A 24,350-nucleotide genomic window follows, 5' to 3' on the forward strand; every position below is an offset into this window, starting at 1 on the left:
TAAACCTATTTTCTAAGGGTCTGTATCCCTTTGCGCCCTGCCCATCCATGTACCTGTCCAGATGCACCTTAAAAGACATTATCGTGTCTGCGTCTACCACCTCCGCTTGCAACGCATTCCAGGCACACACCACCCTCTGTGTAAAGAACTTTCCACACATATCTCCCCTAAACTTTCCACCTCTTACTTTGAACTCATGATCCCTAGAAATTGAGTCCCCCACTCTGGGAGAAAGCTTCTTGCTATCCAACTTGTCTATATCCCTCATGATTTTTTAAGACCTCAATCAGGTCCCCTCTCAATCTCAGTCTTTCTAATGAAAGTAATCCTAACCTACTCAACCTCTCTTCATAGCTAGCATCCTCCATACCAGGCAACATCCAGGTGAACTTCCACTGCACCCTCTCCAAAGCATCCACATCCTTTTGGTAATGTGGCGACCAGAACCGTACGCAGTACTCTAAATGTGGCCGAACCAAAGTCTTATACAAATGTAACATGACCTGTCAACTCTTGTACACAACACCCCATCCGATGAAGGAAAGTATGCCGTATGCGTTCTTGACCACTCTTTTGACCTGCGTTGACATCTTCAGGGAACAATGGACCTGAACACCCAGATCTCTCTGAACATCAATTTTCCCCAGGGCTTTTCCATTTATTGTACAGTTTGCTTGTGAATTAGATCTTCCAAAATGCATCACCTCGCATTTGCCCTGATTGAACTCCATCTGCCATTTATCTGCCCAACTCTCCAATCTATCTATATTCTGCCGTAATCTCTGACAGTCCCCTTCACTATCTGCTACTCCGCCAATCTTGGTGTCATCTGCAAACTTGCTGATCAGACCACCTATACCTTCCTCCAAATCATTTATGTATATCACAAACATCAGTGGTCCCAGCACAGATCCCTGTGGAACACCAGTGGTCACAGGTCTACAATTTGAGAAACCCCCTTCCACTACTACTGTCTCCTGTTGCCTAGCCAGTTTTTTATCCATCTAGCTAGCACACCCTGGACCCCACGTGACTTCACTTTCTCCATCAGCCTACCATGGGGAACATTATCAAACACCTTATTGAAGTCCATGTATACAACAGCTACAGCCTTTCCCTCAATCAAATTTGTCATGTCCTCATGACAAAGTCATGACCTTCCCTGCACAAAACCATGTTGTCTATCACTGATAAGCCCATTTTCTTCCAAATGGGAATAGATCCTGTCCCTCAGTATCTTCTCCAGCAGCTTCCCTACCACTGGCGTCAGGCTCACCAGTCAATAATTACCTGGATTATCCCCGCTACCCTTCTTAAACAAGGGGGCAACATTAGCAATTCTCCAGTCCTCCGGGACCTCATCCGTGTTTAAGGACGTTGCAAAGATATCTGTTAATGCGCCGGGCCAGTTCCTCTCTCGCTTCCCTCAAAAACCTGGGATAGATTCCATCCGGACCTGGGGACTTATCCACCTTAATGCCTTTTAGGATACCCAACACTTCCTCCCTCTTTATGCCAATTTGACCTAGAGTAATCAAACATGTATGCCTAACCTCAACATCCATCATGTCCCTCTCCTTGGTGAATACCGATGCAAAGTACTCGTTAAGAACGTCATCCATTTTCTCTGGCTCAACACAGAACTTTCCTTCTCTGTCCTTAAGTGGGCCAGTCCTTTCTCTAGTTACCCTCTTGCTCTGTATATATGAATAAAAGGCTTTGGGATTTTCCTTAACCATTTTTGCTAAAGATATCTCATGTCTACTTTTAACCCTCTTAATTAACTCATTGTAAGTCCTGTTTGCACAACTGCTGGTTCAAGCCCTAGAGAAAATGTTTGTCGACAAGATAGCGCCAAGGGCTGTGTAAAAATGGAGAATTAATCAGCAACAAATAGCTGATTAATAACTGGTCACAAGTCCACAGTCCAATGACAAAGGCATTGTGCCGGTCAACAGAAATGTGATTGCTTCTAGGTAACGCAACAGCACGGCACTGTAAACAATAAAGGGAAAAGCCATCAGATCTCCACAAGCACAGGATCTGTCTCTGTTCTCAGCAGTTTAAAATAAACACCAAGCCTACAGAAAATTAGTTTATTTTCTTCAGCGGTTGCTGTAAGCTGTGACTCTTAATTAAGAAGTCTTTTAAATGTGAACAAGTCACCCTGTGCCTCCTGCAAACAAGTGAAAACTTCTGTAGAAGGAAATCAAAAAGTAGTGTTCTGGTAAGCCCAATAATCATCTCAGCAAATCCTGCGAATGGGAACTGAACTGTCTTTCCAGTCTTTCCCTATGACCGTAACATTCATTTTCTTTTCTCCTGCCTGCATCTATACATATGTGTGGAGTTGGAGTTTAAAAGTGTGTTAAGAGTTTTAAAGTTAGTACCTAACAGTTAATAGTTTTGTTTTGCCTGTAGGTGGAACCTATTTACTTACAAGAAATTGTAATTCTTGTTCATGACACCCCACCCCCGAGCACCAAACCATCATCTCCCAAACCGTCCACCTCATCACCTCAGGTGACCTCCCACCCACAGCCTCCAACCTCATTTTTCCCCAACCCCGCACCGCCCGCTTCTATCTCCTTCCCAAAATCCGCAAATCTGCCTGCCCTGTTCGGCCCATTGTCTCCGCCTGCTCCTGCCTCACCGAACTCATCTCCACCTATCTGGGTTCCATTTTATCCCCCCTTAGCCCAGGAACTCCCTGCCTACATCCGTGACACCACCCACGCTCTCCACCGCTTCCAGAACTTCGAATTCTCTGGTCTCCAACACCTCATTTTCACTATCCACGTCCAGTCTCTATACACCTGCAATCCCCATGCAGATGGCCTCAAGGCCCTCCGCTCGTTCCTGTCCCGCAGGCCCAACCAGTCTCCCTCCACCGGCACCCTCATCTGCGTCCTCACCCTCAATTTTTCTTTTGATTCCTCCCACTTCCTACAGACAAAGGGTTTGGCCATGGGTACCCACATGGGCCTAAGCTCTGCCTGCCTCTTTGTAGGTTATGTGGAGCAATCCCTCTTCCACACCTACATGGGCCCAAACCCCACCTCTTCCTCCATTACATTGATGACCGTATCGGCGCCACCTCACGCTCCCACGAGGAGCTTGAGCACCTCAACCACTTCACCAACACCTTTCACCCCAACCTTAAAGTTCACCTGGACCATCTCCAACACATCCCTCACCTTCCTGGACCTTTCTGTCTCCATCTCAGGCCACCACCTAGAAACCGATATCCATTTCAAGCCCACCGATTCCCACAGCTACCTGGAATACACCTCTTCCCACCCACCTTCCTGCAAAAATTCCATCCCCTATTCCCAATTCCTTCGCCTCTGCCGCATCTGCTCCCAGAATGAGGCAGTCTACTCCCGTACATCTCACATGTCCTCGTTTTTCAAGGACCGCAACATCTCCCCTGCAGTGGTCGAGAAGGCCCTCGACCATGTCTCCCGCATTTCCCGCAACTCAGCCCTCACACCCCGTCCTGCAATAACCACCAAAAGAGAATCCCCCTCGTCCTCACATACCACCCCACCAACCTCTGGATCCAACGCATCACCCTCCAACAGTTCCGCCATCTGAGATCCAACCCCACCAAAGACATTCTTCTATCCCCACCTTGTCTGCTTTCCAGAGGGACCACTCTCTCCATGACTCCTTTATCCGCTCCACTCTCCCTTCCAACCCCACCACACCCAGCACTTTCCTGCAACCGCAATAAACAACTGCACCTCCCATTTCAGTCACGAACCATTTCAACTCCCCCTCACATATTTTAGATGACATGTCCATCCTGGGCCTCCTGCAGTGCCACAACGATGCGACTCGAAGATTGCAGGAAGTGCAACTCATATTCCGTTTGGGAACCCTGAGGCTCAATGGTATCAATGTGGATTTCACAAGCTTCAAAATCTCCCCACCTCCTTAAACTGTTCTTCCTCTCACCTATCCCCTCCTCCCACCTCAAACCATACACCCATCCCCTACCTACTAACTTCATCCCGCCCCTTGACGTGTCCGTCCTCCCCGGACTGACCTATCCCCTCCCTATCTCCCCACTTGCACTCACCTCTCCTGGCTCCATCCCCGCCTCTTGAACTTGTCTGTCTCCTCTATCCAACTTCAATCCGCTTCCCTGGCTCTCTCTATTTCAGAACCCTCTCCCCCTCCCCCTTTTCTGAAGAAAGGTCTAGGCCCGAAACATCAGCTTTTCTGCTCGGCCTGCTGCATTCATCCAGCTCCACACTTTGTTAGCTCCACGCTTTGTCAACCTGGGTCTGAAAATCAGGTCAATCAAGAATTCCGTATGATTTTTAAAATATTTTTGTGAAGACTCTCAGAATAGCAGGGCTTGATTTCCATCACATTACTTCACTGAGGTGTATCAAAACAATCAGATTCTCAGTTCTGTAGATAAATTTATTTGGTGCAACATTGAAAGAGATCCACAAAACACATTTGCGATTTCACTTATTAGAAAATTTCTCTTGCAAAGAAGTGGCTTATTAAACATTTTCTACAAGACGTTACATTTTGCTCAAATGCTTTCTTTTAAATGCCAAGTTAGAAAGTATTTTATTCAGTCTGAGAAGCACTAAATCATTTGCAATTTACAATTTCGACGAAAATTAAGGGTCGATTAGAAAGAATGTGCTAGAAATAAGTCACAATAGGAACTCAAATAAATTCTTGACTTTGAAAGCAGGGATAAGCACATGATTTGTAAGAAGTAAAGATTCAAACTTAGTTAGAGCTCAGCAGTGTGACCAGTGCTGCATTGCATTTTCATTAAGACTGGTGAACCAGTATCACATTGGGAAACACGTCATGGTCTACGCTATTAAGGAACAGCAGCTACATTTTATATAATTGTCACTTCCAAGGAAACTGACACAGCACGTTCACAAAGTCCCATCCCTCCCTCCCTTAACCCTACATTGATCACCAGATGTAAAATGTTAAACATATCACCTGAAATGATTGACTACGCCAGTTCTGCTTAGAAACGAAAGCACAAATGAACCTGGTCTTCGATCACTTTCCCTGATGAGATAGCTTCCTGATCGATCTGCCTGACTAAGCCGCTCTTCAGCGATTGTACGATCCAGCTTTCCGTGATACCACCTGAAAAAATAAAAAGTGAACAATGCACTTATACTGCACCACAAATGGTAGATAAAATGATTCGTGTTGTAGCTCAAGATACTGACAGGAGTCTTCAACTGTTGCCTGACAATCAATTTGAAGCAAATATAGTTGGGGGATCGCTGCAAATATTTGCATAGTTTTTTGATAGGATGTTGCTCAGTACAGATTTTAACCATCTATTTCTTTTCATGCAAAAAATTTCTTTTGGTACTAAGTTTATAAACAAACTCAGATGCCACCAAAATATCATATCATACAAGTGGTAATTATTATTACATACACTCATCGCTGTAGTAAATCTGGCCATTTTACATACCCTCCTTTCAGGGTTAAACTAATAAATTCTTTGAGATGCATAAACCTTCCGCATTAAAAGTGAGACTGGAAAATTAAAGCTATTGAAGTTGTGTCATAGTAAACTACATCAGAACAGAAAGCAAAACCATGAATCATGACAAGGAAAGCCAAACTTCTAATGCCCTTTATTCTTAAAATCCCACATCCATAAGTACACAAAAATATTACACAAGCTAGTAAATATCCGAATTTAACATGAAATGTTGGAACACGTAAAAACAAGCACGTAATATATTGGTGACAGTTATGGGGTGGGAAGAGGGAATACTGATTACACCATCCACCTCAGACTCAGACTGGTGCATGCTGCTAGTACTTCTGAATTTACATTATTGACATTGACTTTCTTTAAAAATTGCAAGTTGATTAAATTTGTAGGTCATGTTAAATCAAATGTGATAAGGGAATCAAAAGCTTAACATTATGGAATGATCTTAAGCAAGTTGTGTGGCTGAGCAGAAATGAAACATTTAAATTTAAGACAAATCACTGTAAGATACTACACATTGGAAGGAAACGGATATGATGCTGCAATGTTTTGGCATGCAGCTGATATAGTTTCAAAGGGTTTTCACAGACTTTAACAGCATATACCAGCGTTCAGCACCAAGTCAGAACTAAAGCCAGCGGAAGCAACTAACAGATAGCAGTTTTAATTCCTTCAGTCTTTCCCCTGCCCATCTGTATAATTTGTTACAGCTTCACTCTAATTCAGCTCACCCAATGCCAGCCTATTAAGCAATCCCCTCTCTGTACACCCATTTAACATCTGTGCTTTCGATATCATTCTCAAATTTTCTTCCTAAACCTTCTGTTCCTTCTTTTCATCTAGTAGTATACACAAAATGCATGTCGTCCAAGCTTTAAGTCACCCCTCAATTTCTACTTCTTATGCCTCTGTAATGTGCCTTGGAAGGGCTTTGTGAATTAAAGCAGGTGCTGTACAAACAGGGGATTATTATTTAGCGAATTACAATTTACGTGTATCAATTGCTAATGTAAATCATGCCACACTTGGAAAGTGTCTCAACAATGTCCCATCAGCGTGAAATCTGGTACAGTTTCTTTCAAAGTTCTCCTGGCCGGTTTTCCATCCTCCGAAGGATGAAAAATAATAGGTTTAACACTAGACCATCTAAATCCTCGAGCCTACTCAGTAGGATTATAGCTAGGCTTCTAACTTAACTCCATTTTCTTAGTCAGTTCCTATTTTCCATTCCATGAGGCCCTAAAATTCTACGTGCAAGAACAGACCACTTGGCCTCCCAAGTCTGCTCTGTAATTTGATAAGATCATGACTGGTCTAATGATTACATTGCTATCTACTCCCGGCTACTTTTCATCCTCTTAACAAGATTCTACCTGGCTCTCCCTTAAAAGGTAATCAATGGTTCTCTTCTTCAAAAGGCAATAGAAGGAGCATTCCAAAGACTCATGATCCTCAAGAAAAAAAAACTCCTTATTGGCATCTTAAATCATGATCACTAATTCTGAATTCTCCCAGAAAAGGAAACATCCACTCAGTCAAGATCCTTCTGGACCTTATGTTTCAATAAAGTTGCCTCTTACTGCAAGTTCCAGCATATACAAGCCTCATCTGTCCAACTTTCCCTCATCAAATAACCTACCTATTCCAGGTGTTAGTCGAGTAAACCTTCTCCAAAATGCTTCCCACATATTTATATCCTTCCTTAAATAAGGCATGCTCTGCACAGGAGACAAGTTCACAGTACACCAAATGTGGTCTCACCGATGCCTTAAAAGTACTGAAGCACAGCCCTCCTATTTTTGCATTCAGGTCCTCTCACAATAAATAACAACATGCTATTTATTTTCAAAATTACTTGTTGTACATACCAACATTTTCAATTCATGCCCGAGACACTCAGATGCCAAGATATCTCTCGAGGTCTGCAATGTCTCACTGTTTAGAGAAACTGTTGCTTGAAAATACATTAAGAGAACTCCAGTTCTGCAGAAGGATCACTGGACCTGAAATGTTAACTCTGATTTCTCTCCACAGATGTTGCCTGGCCTGTTGAGTTTTTTGAACAATTTCTGTTTTTGTTTCTGATTCCCAGCATCTGTAGTTCTTTTGTTCTTTTTGCTGAATGTTAAAAACTACATATTGTCTAAACATTAATTTACAGGCTAAATTTTAAGACTGAATTTATAACAGTGTCTAAATTCACTTAAGGTCCAATAGTACCATTAAGTTTGAAGCGGTATTTATACATAAACATCTGTGCTTATGGGTATGGAGTAACGAGCATATTAAAAGCAGCAACACTTTTAAAGCATCATTCAATGCCTTCACTCAGCTTTCTTAGCCATGGAATTACAATTTTATTAAAAAGCAGACAATCAATTTAAATACAACATGTAGACAAAAGTATGAAATCCCATTTTTCTGGATGTTACCATGAAATACAAATTTTCAAGATTTGGTTTCAGGAAAAGATTCACTGCAGCAAGTGCTGACATTTCCATTCAGCTCTCCCAAACACTAAAAGTAATAAAAACCAATAATCTATAGGTCAACGTTTTGTTTGCCGTTTTACAAGAAAGGAACCGAGATTATTATTAAAGCTCATGAAACCTAAGCAATGTATACGCCCAATTTAGTCCTGTAGGAAAACAAATCAAGCCAAGTGTTGTTAAAAAAATTTGACAGCTATGATATGCCACAGATATGCTTTATAAAAGCCATTAGCTAAAGGGTGAACTCATGCATAATACTCAATTCCAAGTGTTCAATCATGACACGGTTATATACACTAGAAACATTTAATCGCCAAGGGAAAGCTATTCTGAATCATAGAAAAAGGAACATTTAATTTTGCACAATGATGCAGAAACGTAATAAAATAAAAAATGATTAATCTATCTTAATTTACTAGAGAAGTGTTTAATCCTTCATAGTATTTTTATTGCAGTCATTTCAGTCAAGAAATTCCCTTAACAAAATATAACTTCTAATGAAAACAGAAATACTCCATTGTGTTGTACTGTTCAACATTTCTTTACATCCTCACAAAATTTCAAAATATTACCTTCATCAAAAGCAACTTTTGTTACCCGCCTCATCTGGTGCAACATAATAACTGCATTACAACTAAGCACGGAATTTGGCATTGTACAAGGTGGCTGACTCAGTCACATAGTAGTTTGCAGGTTGGTAAATCAGCTTTGTTAAAGCATCTCAGAAAGCAGAATGTCAAAATTTATCAGTATCAAAAAGTAACTGAAATACAGTGAAGAAGTATGCATACCATACCATTTTTTTAAACTGGTAATACCAGATCTCTGGCAAACAATACTAATTTCAATTGGTTTGCTGAAAATTTTAAATCTAGTAATTCCTATAGGAACGCAAATCTCTTAAGCCCTTTTTTGTCTGAGACTTACTGCAAAATGAGTTTGCATTGTGGAGACCAAGTATACACACAATGCCTGATGTTCCAGGATGCATCAGTTTGCTACACTAAGTACTTTTTCTTTAGCCTCTGCAACCTAATGAGAAAACATTCACTCACTTTGTGACAAAATGCACTGGGTTATTTTCCTTTTATAAAAAGTGCAATAAAGAAAGACACTGTTCTAACCAGAAAATTCTCGTGACTTTAAGACTACTAAATGCATTAAGCTGGCAGAGACCATGTAAGCAACTAGGAACAGGTTGGAGATACAGGGACAAAAACAATACAGCAAATAAGAGAACAAAAATGTGCACATGCAGGAAGGCAAAAGAACAGAAAGCAGACAAACTTTTTTAAGTTCTCATTGCAAATTGATTATTTTTACTGAATTTTGAAAGTAGTGGTGAGTGGTTAAAAGTAGTTCAAATGGGGATGACATAGCAGGTAGTAATAAAATTCATTAGGCAAAGTGGATGACCAAGGTCAATACAGAAACTGACCCTCTCCAATAACGCATCAACGGTGTGAATCAGCACATTCCATGCAAGTTTTTTTTAAATCAGACGAAACTTCTAATGCAATAAGATTATTCAGGGTCTAGGCCCGAAACATCAGCCTTCCTGCTCGGCCTGCTGTGTTCATCCAGCTCTACGTCTTGTTATAATTGAGGGTACATTGTTTTAGAACAAACACCTAACTGTATCTCAACCAATTAGGTCTGAATCTTTTATCCCTATGTACAAAAAAGTGGCATTGCAAGTGAATAAAGTTATTTTTAAAATATCACTTTCTGAAATTTTTCAATAGACTGTGGCAAGCTGTGTGTTGCAAGGAACGGTGCTGGGTCCGCTGCTTTTTCTCATTTGTAGAATTGATTTGGATGTGACTACAGGAGGTATGGTTAGCAAGTTGGCAGATGACATCAAATTTAGCCGTGTAGAGGACAGGAAAGAAGGACATTGATCAGATGGGCAACTGGGCCGAGGAGTGGCAAACAGGGTTTAATTTAGATAAATGGGAGGTGTCGCATTTTGGTGGGCCAATCAGAGCAGCACTTAGACAATTAATGGTAAAGGTCCTGGGGAGTATTGACAAACAAAGAGACATGGGGGGCTAGGTTCATAGTTTCTTGAAAGTGGAGTTGCTGGTAGATAGGATAGTGAAGGTAGTATTTGGTACACTTGCTTTTATTGGTCAATGCATTGAGGTCATATTGTAGCTGTACAAGAAATTGATCAGGCCACTATTGGAATATTGTAATCAATTCTGGTTTCTTTGCTAAAAGAAGGATGTTGTGAAACTAGAAAGGATTCAAAAAAGATTTACAAAGATGTTCCCAGGTTTGGAGGGTTTGAACTAAAGGGAGAGGCTGGGACTATTTTCCCTCAACTGTCAGAGGCTGAGGGGTAACCTTATAGAAGTTTATAAAATTATGAAGGGCATGGATAAGGTGAATACTCAAAGTCTTTTCCTCAGGGCAAGGGAGTCCAAAACTAGATGGCATAGTTTTTTTTTGGGGGGGGGGTGGGAAGAAATTTAAAAGGAACCAAGGGCAACTCTTTTCCAGAGGGTAGTGCATATATGGAACGAACTACCAGAGGAGGTAATGGTGGAGGCTGATACAATAACAACATTTAAAAGGCATCAGGATGGATATATGAATACGAAGGATTTACAGGGATATGGATCAAACGGGATTAGACTAATTTAGAATATCTGGTCGGCATGGAGAGTTGGACCGAAGGGTCTGTTTCTGTGCTGTACATCTCTATGACCATAAATATAGATGTGAGGGCAAAAAGATCAAGATACAAATTTACAATCACTGATTGGACCCTCACTAGATTACCATGGACTATTCATAGCATGATATCTCAACCAGGTGAGGAGAGATTGCATGTAAAGTACTGTGGAACTCTTTGTTTGCTGAGAATGAACTACAGTCAAAGATACCTCATGTTCACAATAACAGTCTAGAGGGAGAGTGTAGTAAATATTGGGACGATGAATGGCTTGTTTCTGGACTCTTGGGTACAGTCAGGCGTCTACAATCATGTCAATAAAAGAAGATTAAAGCATGGAATCTGGAAGAGCTACAAAGTGCCAGACAGAAATTAATGATGGTTACAGAATCCAACAGTAGCCTTGAAGATAAAACAATTTGTTTGAATTTGTAGTTGCTTCACCCCCAAACATGTCATGTTGTCATAATGTGGTGATTCAAGGGGAAGCCTTGGATAGAAGGAAGGTTATTTTTATCAGTGTTTTTGCCTGTAACACACATAGCGAAGTTTGAGAAAACAGGCATATTTGTCACTTTGTTTTAGTGGAGAATTGCATATTACTAAATTGAGAAAGCCAAAAGGAAAACAATAAATCAGTTAGGTCTGCATTTTAAGCAGAAAATATTAAACTTCATTTCCACCCACATTTCATGTGGTGACCACCATACAGTTTAGATTTCATGAGTGAAATGTAACTAGGAGACTGACTGTAGCTTGCAGCTAGTGGAAGTTTACAGTGGGCTTTATGGAACAATATGGCAGAAAGCAGTCAGCAGACTGAGGTTGGTAAAGAAAAAAGGTGGAAAGTCACAGTCAAAATTAAAATGGATGGAACCTCGTGGATTATTATATCTGAGGAATAGATAAAATACTAAAGGAAAATTCATGAAAATTCTCAAGGGGTGAGGCATACATACTATTTGGGTTGGTTCCAGGGAAAGTGAAAGACTCTTCAAGATTTCAAAAGAAGTGAAATGGAGTATATAGGGCTAAAGCATATAAACACTTACGCTAGTCTTTGCTTCATTTAATTTGTTTATTTTGTATGCATATTTATCCATGCGCACAACGTTTGTTTTTGTTAAAAACTGTGAAATCTTGTGGTCCAGTTCTGTCAGTTAACTGCTGGATTTTCAGATTTCTTCAACTGTTCTTGGCTCCCAGAATCATAATAGTTCCTAAGCATTTTTGAATAAAAATATCAATAGAGCTTTCCACTAAAATGCCTTTGTTTGTAAAATTCAATTCAAATAATTAGACTTAATTTATTTCTTGGAACAGCTAACTGAAATGATTAACCTTCAACTTTTATATTCAATACTTTCATATTTCTTTAGAAAAAACAATATTCGTAGTATAAGTGACAGAATGTCAAGCCATTGTCTTGTGAACTTGGTGTTCTTCATTCTCCGCAACGAGCTGGTACACAGCTGTTGTGTCTGGCATTGTACTTGTGCTTGCTGTTGCTGATCTTCTGTAGTTTATTGGTGGTATTTTTGATATTCTCTCACTCATTAGTCAAGTTGCTGGTAAACTTTTCTTCTTTACCAGCTCATTAGGTTAACAATGAATTTGACTTCTTTGCATCTGATTACAACCTTCATTCTCAAAAGTCTCTGCTTCACAAATAACTTTTTGCTCTCAGGCAACAAGTCAGGCAAGGAAAGAACACTTTCGGGAGTTTAGACTTCCTTGTAGTTGTGAAGTGAATTTATGTCTTATCTCCTCCTGGTAACCTGGAAGGTGTACTTCACTTGCTAGAATTGTCTTGTATATTCTGCCAATCTGAATCTGCAAACAATATCAATTCAGCCTTAAAAGTGCACCAGCAGAGCATCATCTAGGGAGATGTCATCTCTGATTGACAAATACTTTCATTGCTCCTGTTTCTTGCATCTTAACAGGCCATCTCTGGATCAGATGATGAGACAGCATCTGTAACTTTGGCTACATTAGCCTCAACTCTAAACTGAATTGGATTTAGTCACATAATGCTCATTAGATGATGGCTCACTGAATCTAAAGTTGTATCATAGGATTTCTCTTAGGGCAACAATCAAGCTAGTTACCTGCAAGTGCCATTTATCTTTCTGGCTTTTGCAGTCATGCTGGTACACAACAAATGTTTCACATAGATATACTCTAGTGGGTGATAATTACTTTCCAACTTGTCATGGCTATTTATGATCTTATACACTTCAATAATGTCATTTGTCACCCTTCTAAACTCCAGTGCAAACAGCCCAGACTGCACAATTTTCTACATAATTCAGTCCACACATCGCAGGTATCAATTGACTAAGTCTTTACTAAACCACCTACAACCCACTCACAACTTTTCTCAAATAAGGTAAGCAAAACTGCACAGAGTATTTGAGATGTGCTCTCACAAATAGTATAAATAAAGTAAAGCTTATTTACTTGTATCTACTAGTTTTCTGGAATAAAAAATACCACTTTATGAGCCTTAATTACTTCCTATACCTGAATAGTAACCTTTCGCAATGTATGCACTTGAATGCTTATATCACTTTGCACTTCAGAATTATAAAGTTATTTTGCACTTTGTTTTATACATTGCGCTTTTATTCTTCCTGCCAAAGCAAACAATTTCACATTTTCCTATCTTATATTTCATCTGCTAGATTTTTGCCCACCTTACTTAACCTATATTTATCCACCTGAAATCACCACCTTTTGCCAATCAGAAAAAAAAATCCATGTATGCATACTTTGTCTTCTGCCAGCTAACCAATCCTCTATCCATATATTTCCGAGAAACGTGAGCTTTTGTTTTCTGCAATAACCTTTGATGTGTCACCTTATGAAATGCCTTCTGAAAATCCAAGTATATCTACAGGCTCCCTGCTGTCCACAGCGCATGCCACTGTTTCAAAGAAACTAAAAAAAATTTGGTTACACCCTTTTGGTGAAACTATGCTAACTCCTCCCAATTACCTTGAAGTTTTTATTAAGTGCACAGCTGTAATCACTTCACTGATCAAACCTTCCCCACACCAAACATCAAGTTATCCGACTTATAGAATCCCATTATTGGTCTCCATAAGACCATAAGACATAGGAGTGGAAGTAAGGCCATTCGGCCCATCAAGTCCACTCTGCCACTTAATCATGGCTGATGGACATTTCAACCTCACTTCCCTGCACTCTCCCCATAGCCCTTGATTCCTCGAGAGATCAAGAATTTATCAATCTCTGCCTTGAAGACATTTAACATCCCGGCCTCCTCTGTGCTCCGTGGCAATGAACTGCCCAGGCCCACAACTCTCTGGCTGAAGAAATGTCTCCTCATTTCCGTTTTAAATTTACCCCCTTTAATTCTAAGGCTGTGCCCACGGGTCCTAGTCTCCCCGCCTAACAGAAACAACTTCCCAGCGTCCACCCTTTCTCCCTTCCCTCCTGAATTGAGAGGTTATAATTGTTACTTTCCAGTCAGATAGAAATCCTGGAATCAAATGAATTTTGGAAAATTAACACTACAAAATATCTATTACCTCATTAGAAACCCTTTTTAAACAGTCCAGGAAAAAGTCCATCCAGGTCTAGAAAACATGTCAACCTGCAGCTTCATTAGTTTGCTGAGTACTGCTTCTACAGTTAGAAGAATTTCCCCAAGTCTCTCTCTCCGTTCTAACTCTTAATTTAAATAGTGGAGGGTAAATGTATCTTCTCAAGTAGAGGCAAAAGCGCAAGATTGGTTCAATTATCCGCTATTTCTTTATTACTTACTATTAACTACCTATTCTCACTCTCTAGAGAACCAACACTCACTTTGTTTACTCTCTTCCTTTTTATATACATGTAGATACTCCTGCTATCTATTTTCGGATTCCTTACTAGCTTTCTCTCGTACACTAATTTCTTCCTTCTGATGAACCTTTTATTTATTCTGCACCAGATTATATTCTGACTAACCATCCGATCTGTCATTCATCTTTACAGTCAGTCATTCTTTTTCCTTAAGTTTGAGAGTTTTCTTAACTTTGTTAGTTAATTACAGATGATGGGTCTTCTCATTGCAATGCTTCTTTAAAAGTATTAATATACTTACACTGAGTATTCTGAAACATTCCCTTAAATATTTACCACTGATCTGACTGATTTCCAAGCCAGTATCCCACTTAATTTTCACCTGCTCAGCTTTTAGGCATCTGTCTTTTAAGGTTAAAATACAAAACTTTTGACCCAACCTTCTCTTCAAACTGGATTGAAATTTCAGTTATACTGTGGCTGCTTTATTGAGGTATCCTAACTCTGGAAGTCATGAATAATCTTGTCACATTACACAATATTAAGAGAAACTGTTCGCTGGTTGGTTCCAGGATATTCTGCTCTAAGAAACTATTTCAAATACATTTTATGAACTCAGCTGGGCTAATACTGCCAAGCTGATTTTCTAGTTTACATTTACTTAAAAGCCACCCACAACAAATATGTCCTTTTATCACAAGCAGCCAAAATTCTTTTGTATATTTCATCCCATATCATGCTTACTGTAGACCTCTCCCACTGGTGACCTCCTTTCTCTTTTCATAATGGAATTGCAGGTAAACAAAAAATCTTTTGGTTTAAATATAACAGCTTCTGATGAAAACTGCAGCTCAGTCCAGCAAATGACCCAATCAACTGGCTGAAGCAGTCTGTGCCCCAAACAAAAAAAAGGAACAATAATATAGTCAGGTTTGTAGTGATAGGTGCAAGTAACATTCATGCCTCAAAAAAGTACTCAGCAATGATCAACTCCCTCAGGAGGGCGGAAAACAAACATACATCAATGAAATATAGGCCCCTTAAGGCTTGATAGGGTAAATGCTGAGAGGATGTTTCCCCTCACTGGAGTCTTAGAATAAGGAGCATCAATTTAAGACAGATGATGAGGGTGAGTGTTTTTGGAACAGTTTGCCACAGAGAAATTTTGGAGCAGATAGTGTGTATATTTAACGCCAAGACAGATTGTTGATTAGTACAGGAATCACAGGTTATGGAGAAAAGGCTGGAAAATAGATGCGAAGAATGTCATATCAGCCATGATCCAATTAAATGGTGAAGCCGGCTTGAGGTGTTGAATGGCCTATTCCTTATGGAACCATCTCCCTTTGACCATTGCCAAAGCTCCACTAACAACATGCTACAGATCACCGTCAAACCAGAAACTTAGTATTTATTCTTATGGTTCATAAAATTATGACTAAAAGAGCAGGTTAAACAAAGGCTAGGAATTTTGCAACAACTTGACTCCAGATCTGCAAAGCACAAATTATTAGTTTAATGAAATGTTGTTCACCTGCCAGGATCAATGCAGTTCCAACAAGTCAAGAAGGCACTCAGTACAGCACATACTTCTATAATGTCGTGATAAGTCAAATGTTAGTACAGGTCCACAACTCCTCCTTCAAGCTTTTTCCTTCCTTTCAAAGGAAAGAAAGAAACCTTTTTAACAAAAAAAAGTTTCCATTTTTCTGGAGGATACCTCCAGTCAATCCAAACCTAACAACTTGCTTTGAAAGCAATGTTCATAGTTTGACAGCTATGACGAAATGCAGCACAGTGTCTGAGGAAATCCATAACATTCTAAAACAAACCACAACATTCAATAGAAATTAAAATAGATCCTTTAAACAAATTACAAAATTCACATTTTTGGCAAAATCCTGCTGTCCCTTGAGCCTCCATTGCATTAGATGAGATATACTGTTTAGAAGCAAACAGACTAATGAAGAAAACAGTGAAAATATTGCTCTCCCATTGAAGGTGAATGGAGCGCAACACCACAAGAAGCTTGACAAACAATACAAAGGCGGCTGCTTCAACTGGCAATCCATCCAACACCTAATTATGTAATCTTTCCACTATGAACACACAGTAGTAGTTGTGTCATCTGCCAGAAATACTGCAGAAAGTAATTGTTTCCTTCAGTAGCACTTTCTTGCAACTCCCATAATCTACAAGAATGCATGAACAGAGCATTCAGCATAATGTTTACACCTGCACATGGCACTACTGCCTACAAGTTCCCTAAGTTGTGTATTCTGGCTATAAAATAAAAACTGCTTTAATGACAATTTGTCGAACGAAGCCAAACTTGCCACTCGAATGACAAGTTTCTGAATGGAAATCAATCTTCTCTGGAAACCAAAACACGCTAAGTGGCATCATAGAATGGTTACGGCCAGTTCTAGAAGGATGCTACTGGTCTGTTATGTTAATGTTAATGCCGACACTCTGCAAGACTAACTCACCTATTTCCACTGCTCTGCTTTTTCCATGTTGTCCTCTGATTCTTTTCTCTTAATTATGCCAACGACTGATTATCAATTGTCTTTTAAGAGCTTGAAGTTGAATCTTCTTCCTCTACCACATAGGCAGCGCATTTCAGAAGCTAGCTACTCACTTCACAAATAAAGCTTTCCTTTGTTTCATTATTTCTTTTGCCAAAAATCACAATCCTGTGTTTTTTGATCTAAATGCCAATAAAAATATTCACTCCCTATCCTTTTTGCTTTGATCCCGCATGATTTAATTTCCCACTTTCAAATCTCAATTTACTCTACCCCAAAAAGAGAACAGCTCTAACCTATTTAATTGTAATTCTTGATACATGGGATCATTCCTTAAATTTTATACGTACATTCTTTAAAAGCTAGACACAATACTCCAGGTGAGGCCGTACCAATGATTCACATGGGCTTGTCATAACTTCCTTGCCTTTTTACTTTACGAAGACTAAAAATAATCAGGATCCTACAGTCTTCATTAAAATGCATTCCCATCATGCCCTTACCTCCATGACCCTCATCAACCATCTCTGTAACCTCAACTTCTTTTTTCTCTTTGTTGGTATTCCTTAACTAATCATTTTCATAATGGAATTTTATCCTAAATTATTGTCTCCAAGATTCCTCAAAACAGATGTTGGCCTGACTGGCCTAGTTGCCAGGCTTATCCCGGCACCATTTTTTGAACTAGAATTGAACATTTGTAATTATCCAGTCTTCTGATGACATCTCAAAGTTGAAAAAAGATCAGAAAATTCTGTTCACTGTATTTACTTCATAATTTCCAACCTTACTTCCCTCAGTATCTTGGATGCTTCTCATCTGGTCTTAATCACTTGTCAACTGAAATTTGGCAGCCTAACAAATACACTCTTTTGTTCTATGTATCCCTTCTCAACTACCTCAGCTTCATTTATGATGAGGACAGCGCCTTATTCATTGGTAAAGACCAAGGTATTTCTTAGAATCTAGCCATGACTCCTGCTTCAACGGGCGAATTTCCATTTTGGGGCCACAACAATCCCCCTACTTCCTTTACAACTCTTTTACTATTTATATACTCACACAAGATCTCTGTTTTCTTAAATACTAGCCATACTATTTTTATCAGCTTTTATCCTTCCTCACTGATTCTTCTACATCGATTCAAGTTCCCAGTTATGTCATCCACCTGATATCTGTCCTAGGCAATTTTCTGTTTAAAAACTTACTTGTTTTTCTTCCCTCATTTGGAAAGCTCTGGATCCATTTGCCCTATTTTTGCTTTCCCTGTTAGGTACAGTCAACCTATATTCCCAAAGTATCTCCGCTTTCAATTAAAAAGGGGCTCATTGTTCTTTTGTAGTTTTACCTGTCAATCTGTGATTCCAAAGCACTTGTGTCATTGAAGGCAGCTCTCCCTAATTTATTACATTTTTACCTGGATAACACTTTACCCTTTCAAATAGTGAACAGACCTACATTTTTGTATTTGTGTAGCTTAAGCTAGTTACAAGCTTTATGTTTTTTTTTAAAAACAAATTCCAAACATAGCTAAAACGTTCTTGTATTTCACCTTATTAGTAACACTATCAAAATGATTTGCTAGTATAAAGCATTTTCAGGGACATTTCTCAACTTAGCAGTTAGCAGACCAGATAACCCAGATCCTCAAAAGGCTCAGGGCTCATGGTCTCGCAATGTCATCTTTCTCATTCTTCAACATCCCACGTATATTTTGTTCTCTTTAGGCTTATCTTTACCGATTACAGAATTCTTACGGTATGGATATATGCCATTCAGCCCACCCCCCTATCATAACCCTGTAACACCACGGTCAATTCACCTAACTTGCACACCTCTGGACTGTGGAGGAAACTGGAGCACTCAGAGGAAACGTACACAGACTTGGGGAGAATGTGTAAACTGTACACAGGCAGCTGCCCGAAGCTGGAACTGAACTTGGATCCCCGTTGCTGTCAGGCAGCGGTGTTCACCACTGAGTCATCGGGCCACCATGATCTCTCCCAAAACCTGGCAAAAGTTTCCTCTGTGCTATGGTTGGTTGGTTCACCAAGCTGATTAGTTGTTCCGCAGACGTTTCATTACCTTGTGGATAACATCATCAGTGCAGCCTCCCATGAAGTGCCATTGTGTTTTCCCAGCTGGTATTTAAAACTCTGTAGCTCATTGAGCTGGATTACCTCCATTCTGATTTTCCTTTGCAATGGAGTGTACATGGGGGTCAACTTCTAAGTGTTTGTTGATGGCTTTCTTCGCTGAGTACCAGAATTCTAGGAACTCCCATGCTTGCCTCTGCTTTGCTTGTCCCAGGATCCTGGTGTTGTCCCAATCAAATTGGTGGTTCTCCTTATCCACGTGGATCGACATGATTCATTGGAATCAAACCCACAGAGAAGAACAGCAAACAGCTCCCATTCCTGAACGTCATGGTAGAGTGCAGACCAAATGAGGAATTCCGAACTAAGGTACACAGGAAAGCCACACACACTGACCAAGTACTAAACTTCAATAGCAACCATCCTAACACACACAAACGAAGCTGCGTGAGAACATTATTTAAAAAGGGCAATAACACACTGCAGCAGCACAGAACTACACCAAGAAGAAAGAGCATACCTCTTCCAGGCGTTCAAGGACAATGGATATCCGAAAAACTGGATCAGAAAATGCCTAAACGAACCAGGAAGATACCACACAATACCATACTCATCACACTACCTTAAATCAGGAACACATCGGAACTAATCACAAGATTCCTGACCACTAGGCATCAGAATAGCACACAAACCCTCATCAACCCTGCAACAACTGCTTACCGATCCAAAAGACCCACTACAGACAGGACCAATATCATATACAAGATTTCCTGCAGAGACTGAGACAAACCCTACATCAGACAAACAGGAAGGAATTTAATAACAAGGGTCCACGATCATCAATTGGCCACAAAAGGACACAACCAACGCTCACTCATCTCAATCCACATGAATAAGGAGAACCACCAATTCAGTTGGGACAACGCCAAGATCCTGGGACAAGCAAAGCTGGGACAAGCACGGGAGTTCTGAAAAGCCTGGTACTCCTCAAAGACAGCCATCAACAAACACATAGAACTCAACCCCATATACACTCCATTGCAGAGGAAAACTAGAATAAGTTAATCCAGCCCAACATACTCCAGAGTTTAAATACCAGGCAGGAAAACACAATGGCACTTCATCGGAGGCTGCAACGATGATGCCACCCAGCAGGGTAATGAAACGTGCGCAGAACAACAAACCAGCTTGGTGAGCCAACCACAGTTTCCCTGTGCTGTCAAAGACCAAGAATGTCTCCCACAATCCAGAGAGGTCATCTCTCATTTACAAAAATGCTCATATCTACATCATGGGCCTGCTCTTACTGTCTGTTTCTGATTTCCCACATCCTGTTCCTCTCACTAGTCACTGCATGCCCCAGAACCCCAGGACCCACTGGTTGATCCAAGAAGTGACAAAATTAAGCTACACAGATAGAGATCAGATGACAAGAAATGAGAGGGAAAACAGTAAGCTGAAAATGAAGCTCACTTGGCATCATGCTTATCTCTCAAATCACATGGTTTATAGGCTCAAGTCCTCCTATAGAGATGTGAGCACACAATCCAAGTTCGTTTTGCAGTGGTTTCCCCATAACCCTTTACAGCCCCATGAGTTAAAAATCTGTCTATCTCAACTTTGAACATATTGATGTCTGCAGCCCCCTGCAAATTCAACAGATTCACTATCCTAAGAAATTTCTTCCCTTAATCTTTCTTAAAGAGAGTGACAAGGGGAAATAACATCTCAGCATCTACCCTGTCAAGCACTCCAAGAATCAACCAATTTCTATCAAAAAAAAGGACACCTCTCATTCTTCTAAACTCCAATGAACACATGTCCAAACCCCCACTCTCCCGTACCCTGGGTTACTGTCCAATGGTACAACCCCACTCTCCCAGACAGTGGTTCGCTGTCCAGTGATATTGGGGATCAAGTTTAAGAGCCACAAGGTTTTGCTGCAGCTCTACAAAACCCTGGTGAGACCACACTTGGAATATTGTGTCCAATTCTGGTTGCCCTATTACAGGAAAGATGTGGAGGCTTTGGAGAGGGTGCAAAGGAGATTTACCAGGATGCTGCCTGGACCGGAGGGCTTGTCTTACGAGGAGAGGTTGACTGAGCTTGGACTTTTCTCTCTGGAGAGGAGGAGGAAGAGAGGTGACCTGATGGAGGTGTACAAGGTAACGAGAGGCATGGATAGAGCCAGAGATTTTTCCCCAGGGCAGGATTGACTGCCACGAGGGGTCATAGTTTTAAGGTGTTAGGATGAAGGTATAGAGGAGACATCAGAGGGAGGTTCCTCACCCAGACAGTTGTGAGCGCATGGAATAGTTTGCTAGTGGTAGTTGCGGAAGCAGAGTCATTAGTGACATTTAAGCGACTGCTGGACATGCACATGGACAGCAGTGAATTGAGGGGAATGTAGGTTAGGTTATTTTATTTTTGGATTAGGATTATTCCACGGCACACCATTGTGGGCCGAAGGGCCTGTGCTGTGCTGTACTTTTCTATGTTCTATGTAATCTCTCCTCATAATAAAATCCTTCCATGCACAGTACCAACCTGGCTTACTTTTTCTGGTTTGCCTCCAATGTCAATATATCTTCATTAGGTTATTTTATCTCTTTCTTCTTGTTATAAATCTCTAAATTCTTTTATCTATCATCTAGGGACAAACACCATTCACCTAATGCAGATATTTTGCTTCATACTTCTGTACTATGTCCAAACAAATACCAATACAGTCTTATAAATTGCATTCTCCCGACGAAAAGTCATCAAATTTTTGGATTTGTATTTCATTCAACTGGTGATCTAGTTCTAGGTAGCAATTGCTCTCTTCCACATCACCATCACAAACGTGCTCCTCAACCTTAATAACTGTCCATAACTGTGTGTACTAGCGTTTTACTTTTCAACTTGGAACTCAACTTTTATTACATCATTGATATTGCTCTCAAAGCATTTGTGCATCTTGAATGTATTTTTATTACTCACAACGAACAAGATGTTGCTACGTTGGACAGATGTCCCAGACTATATAGTACTGCTTTTGAACACAGTTTAGGAATTGGATTTTAGGACAGGAGTTCATAAACTTGTGTTTTCTCTTTTCCAAATGACAAGTAGACATCTTATCACCAAAATCTCTCTAAATCTTACAGATTTTTGATTCCAATTCAATGCCACAAAGTTTAAACTTTTTTCTTAAAATTCCTCTGTCCTACAATCGTAGTGTTTGAGTATGCCCCTTTCTTATCTGTATCGACACTCTGCAGCACATATCTGGACTCTCTTTTAACAACATTGCAACTTGGTGCCCTTTCTTACCTTTTATTTATCTGCTAAAGATGTAATATTGTGACATGTTAATTTAACATTCTTGCCCAGTTTGTAGATTGCTATGATCTCCAGAGACCAATAACTTAACACATTTGCCTTTCCAGTTTAGAACTGTTACAGTTTGATGCAAAAAAACACTATTGACTATAACCTATTTTATTTGCTGGGCAAGTTATATTTTAAACTACAGAAAGGAAAGTTTCCCCCTCTATTTATCACACATTGTTATAAAACCTGTGATTCTGCAGAATGCAAACAGTCCACAATTGCAGCCACCTTCAAAACGGCTCACATTTCTCCATTTTGCTAAGGAGTAACTTTGAGTGACCACTTCCAGACACAACCAGCAGGAAAACCTGTTTCAATCATTCTTTCCTGCTGGCCAACATTTCTCCAGGAAGTATCTTCTGAAATTCTTACATGATTGCAAGATACAACTCTTTCTGTTCAAGTCCATTTTCCTCCCACATCTAGCTGTAATATTTCCAAAGCTAAGGAGCCTGTTCTTTCTGTTAACCACGCAAAATCGTCCGTGATATTCACAGGGAATATGGGAATGTAGGGAAATCCGTAACTTTGGCTCAAAAATGGCTTCCTTCAGGGAACACAAATCATACACACCTATCTAGATCAAAGTGCCAATTAGCTCTCCTTGAGAAGCTACAAACCTAACTCTTTTACATGGAAATAAATAGTCACTTTAAAGCACAGCTATTTACAGTTTTATATTTTCCACACTTTTCTGGGATTTAGAGACTCTCAAACCTCCACTCCAAACATGCAGGGTGCTTCCATCATATCGAAGCATAAATACCTTGCAACTTCTCAAGAAAACACAACCTAGGTCATCTTTTATTCATTAACCAGCATGAGTACGTTGTCGAGCAGTTTTAGAGCTGATTACATGAACCCACAAATCCTAAAATTGTAAACATAATTCTAAAACAATCTTTTAAAACATCAGTATCACAACACTGTTCATGTTCTAAAGCTTTTTTAAAAAAATTCTTAGCCTTCTCACCCACAAAACCACCTAAACTCCCTCTCGTTGTTTAAACTACTGACAACATAGGATTTTGGGGAAGAGGTAACAATGTTATTACTACATTAAACTAATTTTAGAAAATAGGAAGCAAATAATATTGTAATATATTCAGGGTCTGCATTTCTCAGCTTAAGGTTTTAGCATAGCTTTGAAGAGATCAGGATTGTTGTACGCACCACCGTCAGGGGAATATGACTCTTTAAATACATTTGACACACTACTGTTAGAAGAGTACTGGATTCAATTATTAAGGAAGTAATTGCAGAACACTTGGAAAATCAAAATCAAGCAGAAACAGCACGATTTCGTGAAAGGGAAATCGTGTCCGTTTAATTTATTAGATTTTTTTGAGGAAGTCTCAACTAGATTGGATGCAGGAAAACCATTAGATGTGTTTTATTTGAACTTCCAGCAGGTGTTTGACAAGGTACCTCACAAAAGATCATAAAATTACAGCCCTCTGTACCGGAGATAGTATACTGCCATAGATAGAGAATTAGCAAATGGGCAGGAAACAGCAAGTGGGGATAAAAGGGGTTCTTTTTCAGGTTGGCAACCTATGACCAAGAGTTTCCACAGGGATCAGTGCCAGGAACACAACTGTTTACAATATATTTTAATGACTTAGAGGAAGGAAGCAAATGTACTGAAACCAAATTTGCAGATGACACAAAATTGGGTGGTAAGGCAGGTTGTGAATGAATACAAACAGTTTACAAAGAGATATGGATAAGTTAAGCAAATGGGCAAAATGTTGGCAAATGTAGTATAACGTGGGAAGATATGAAGTCATTCACGTTGGAAGGGAGAAGAAAAGAACGAATATTACTTAAATGGAGAAAAACTGCAGAAAGGTGCAA

At 39.9% G+C, this 24,350-nt stretch overlaps 1 protein-coding gene across 1 annotated transcript in view; it reads right to left on the reverse strand.

Annotated features, from left to right (window-relative positions):
* Positions 1–24,350, reverse strand: part of LOC125450905 (ras GTPase-activating protein 1-like) — a 172,530-nt gene that overhangs the window by 138,280 nt on the left and 9,900 nt on the right. The window contains exon 2 of the mRNA XM_048527279.2: positions 4,987–5,139. Coding sequence (XP_048383236.1) covers positions 4,987–5,139 — 153 coding nt within the window. The remainder of the gene's footprint in view (positions 1–4,986; positions 5,140–24,350) is intronic.

The sequence above is a fragment of the Stegostoma tigrinum genome, chromosome 3, assembly GCF_030684315.1.
Source record: "Stegostoma tigrinum isolate sSteTig4 chromosome 3, sSteTig4.hap1, whole genome shotgun sequence".
In the NCBI taxonomy this organism is placed as follows: domain Eukaryota; kingdom Metazoa; phylum Chordata; class Chondrichthyes; order Orectolobiformes; family Stegostomatidae; genus Stegostoma; species Stegostoma tigrinum.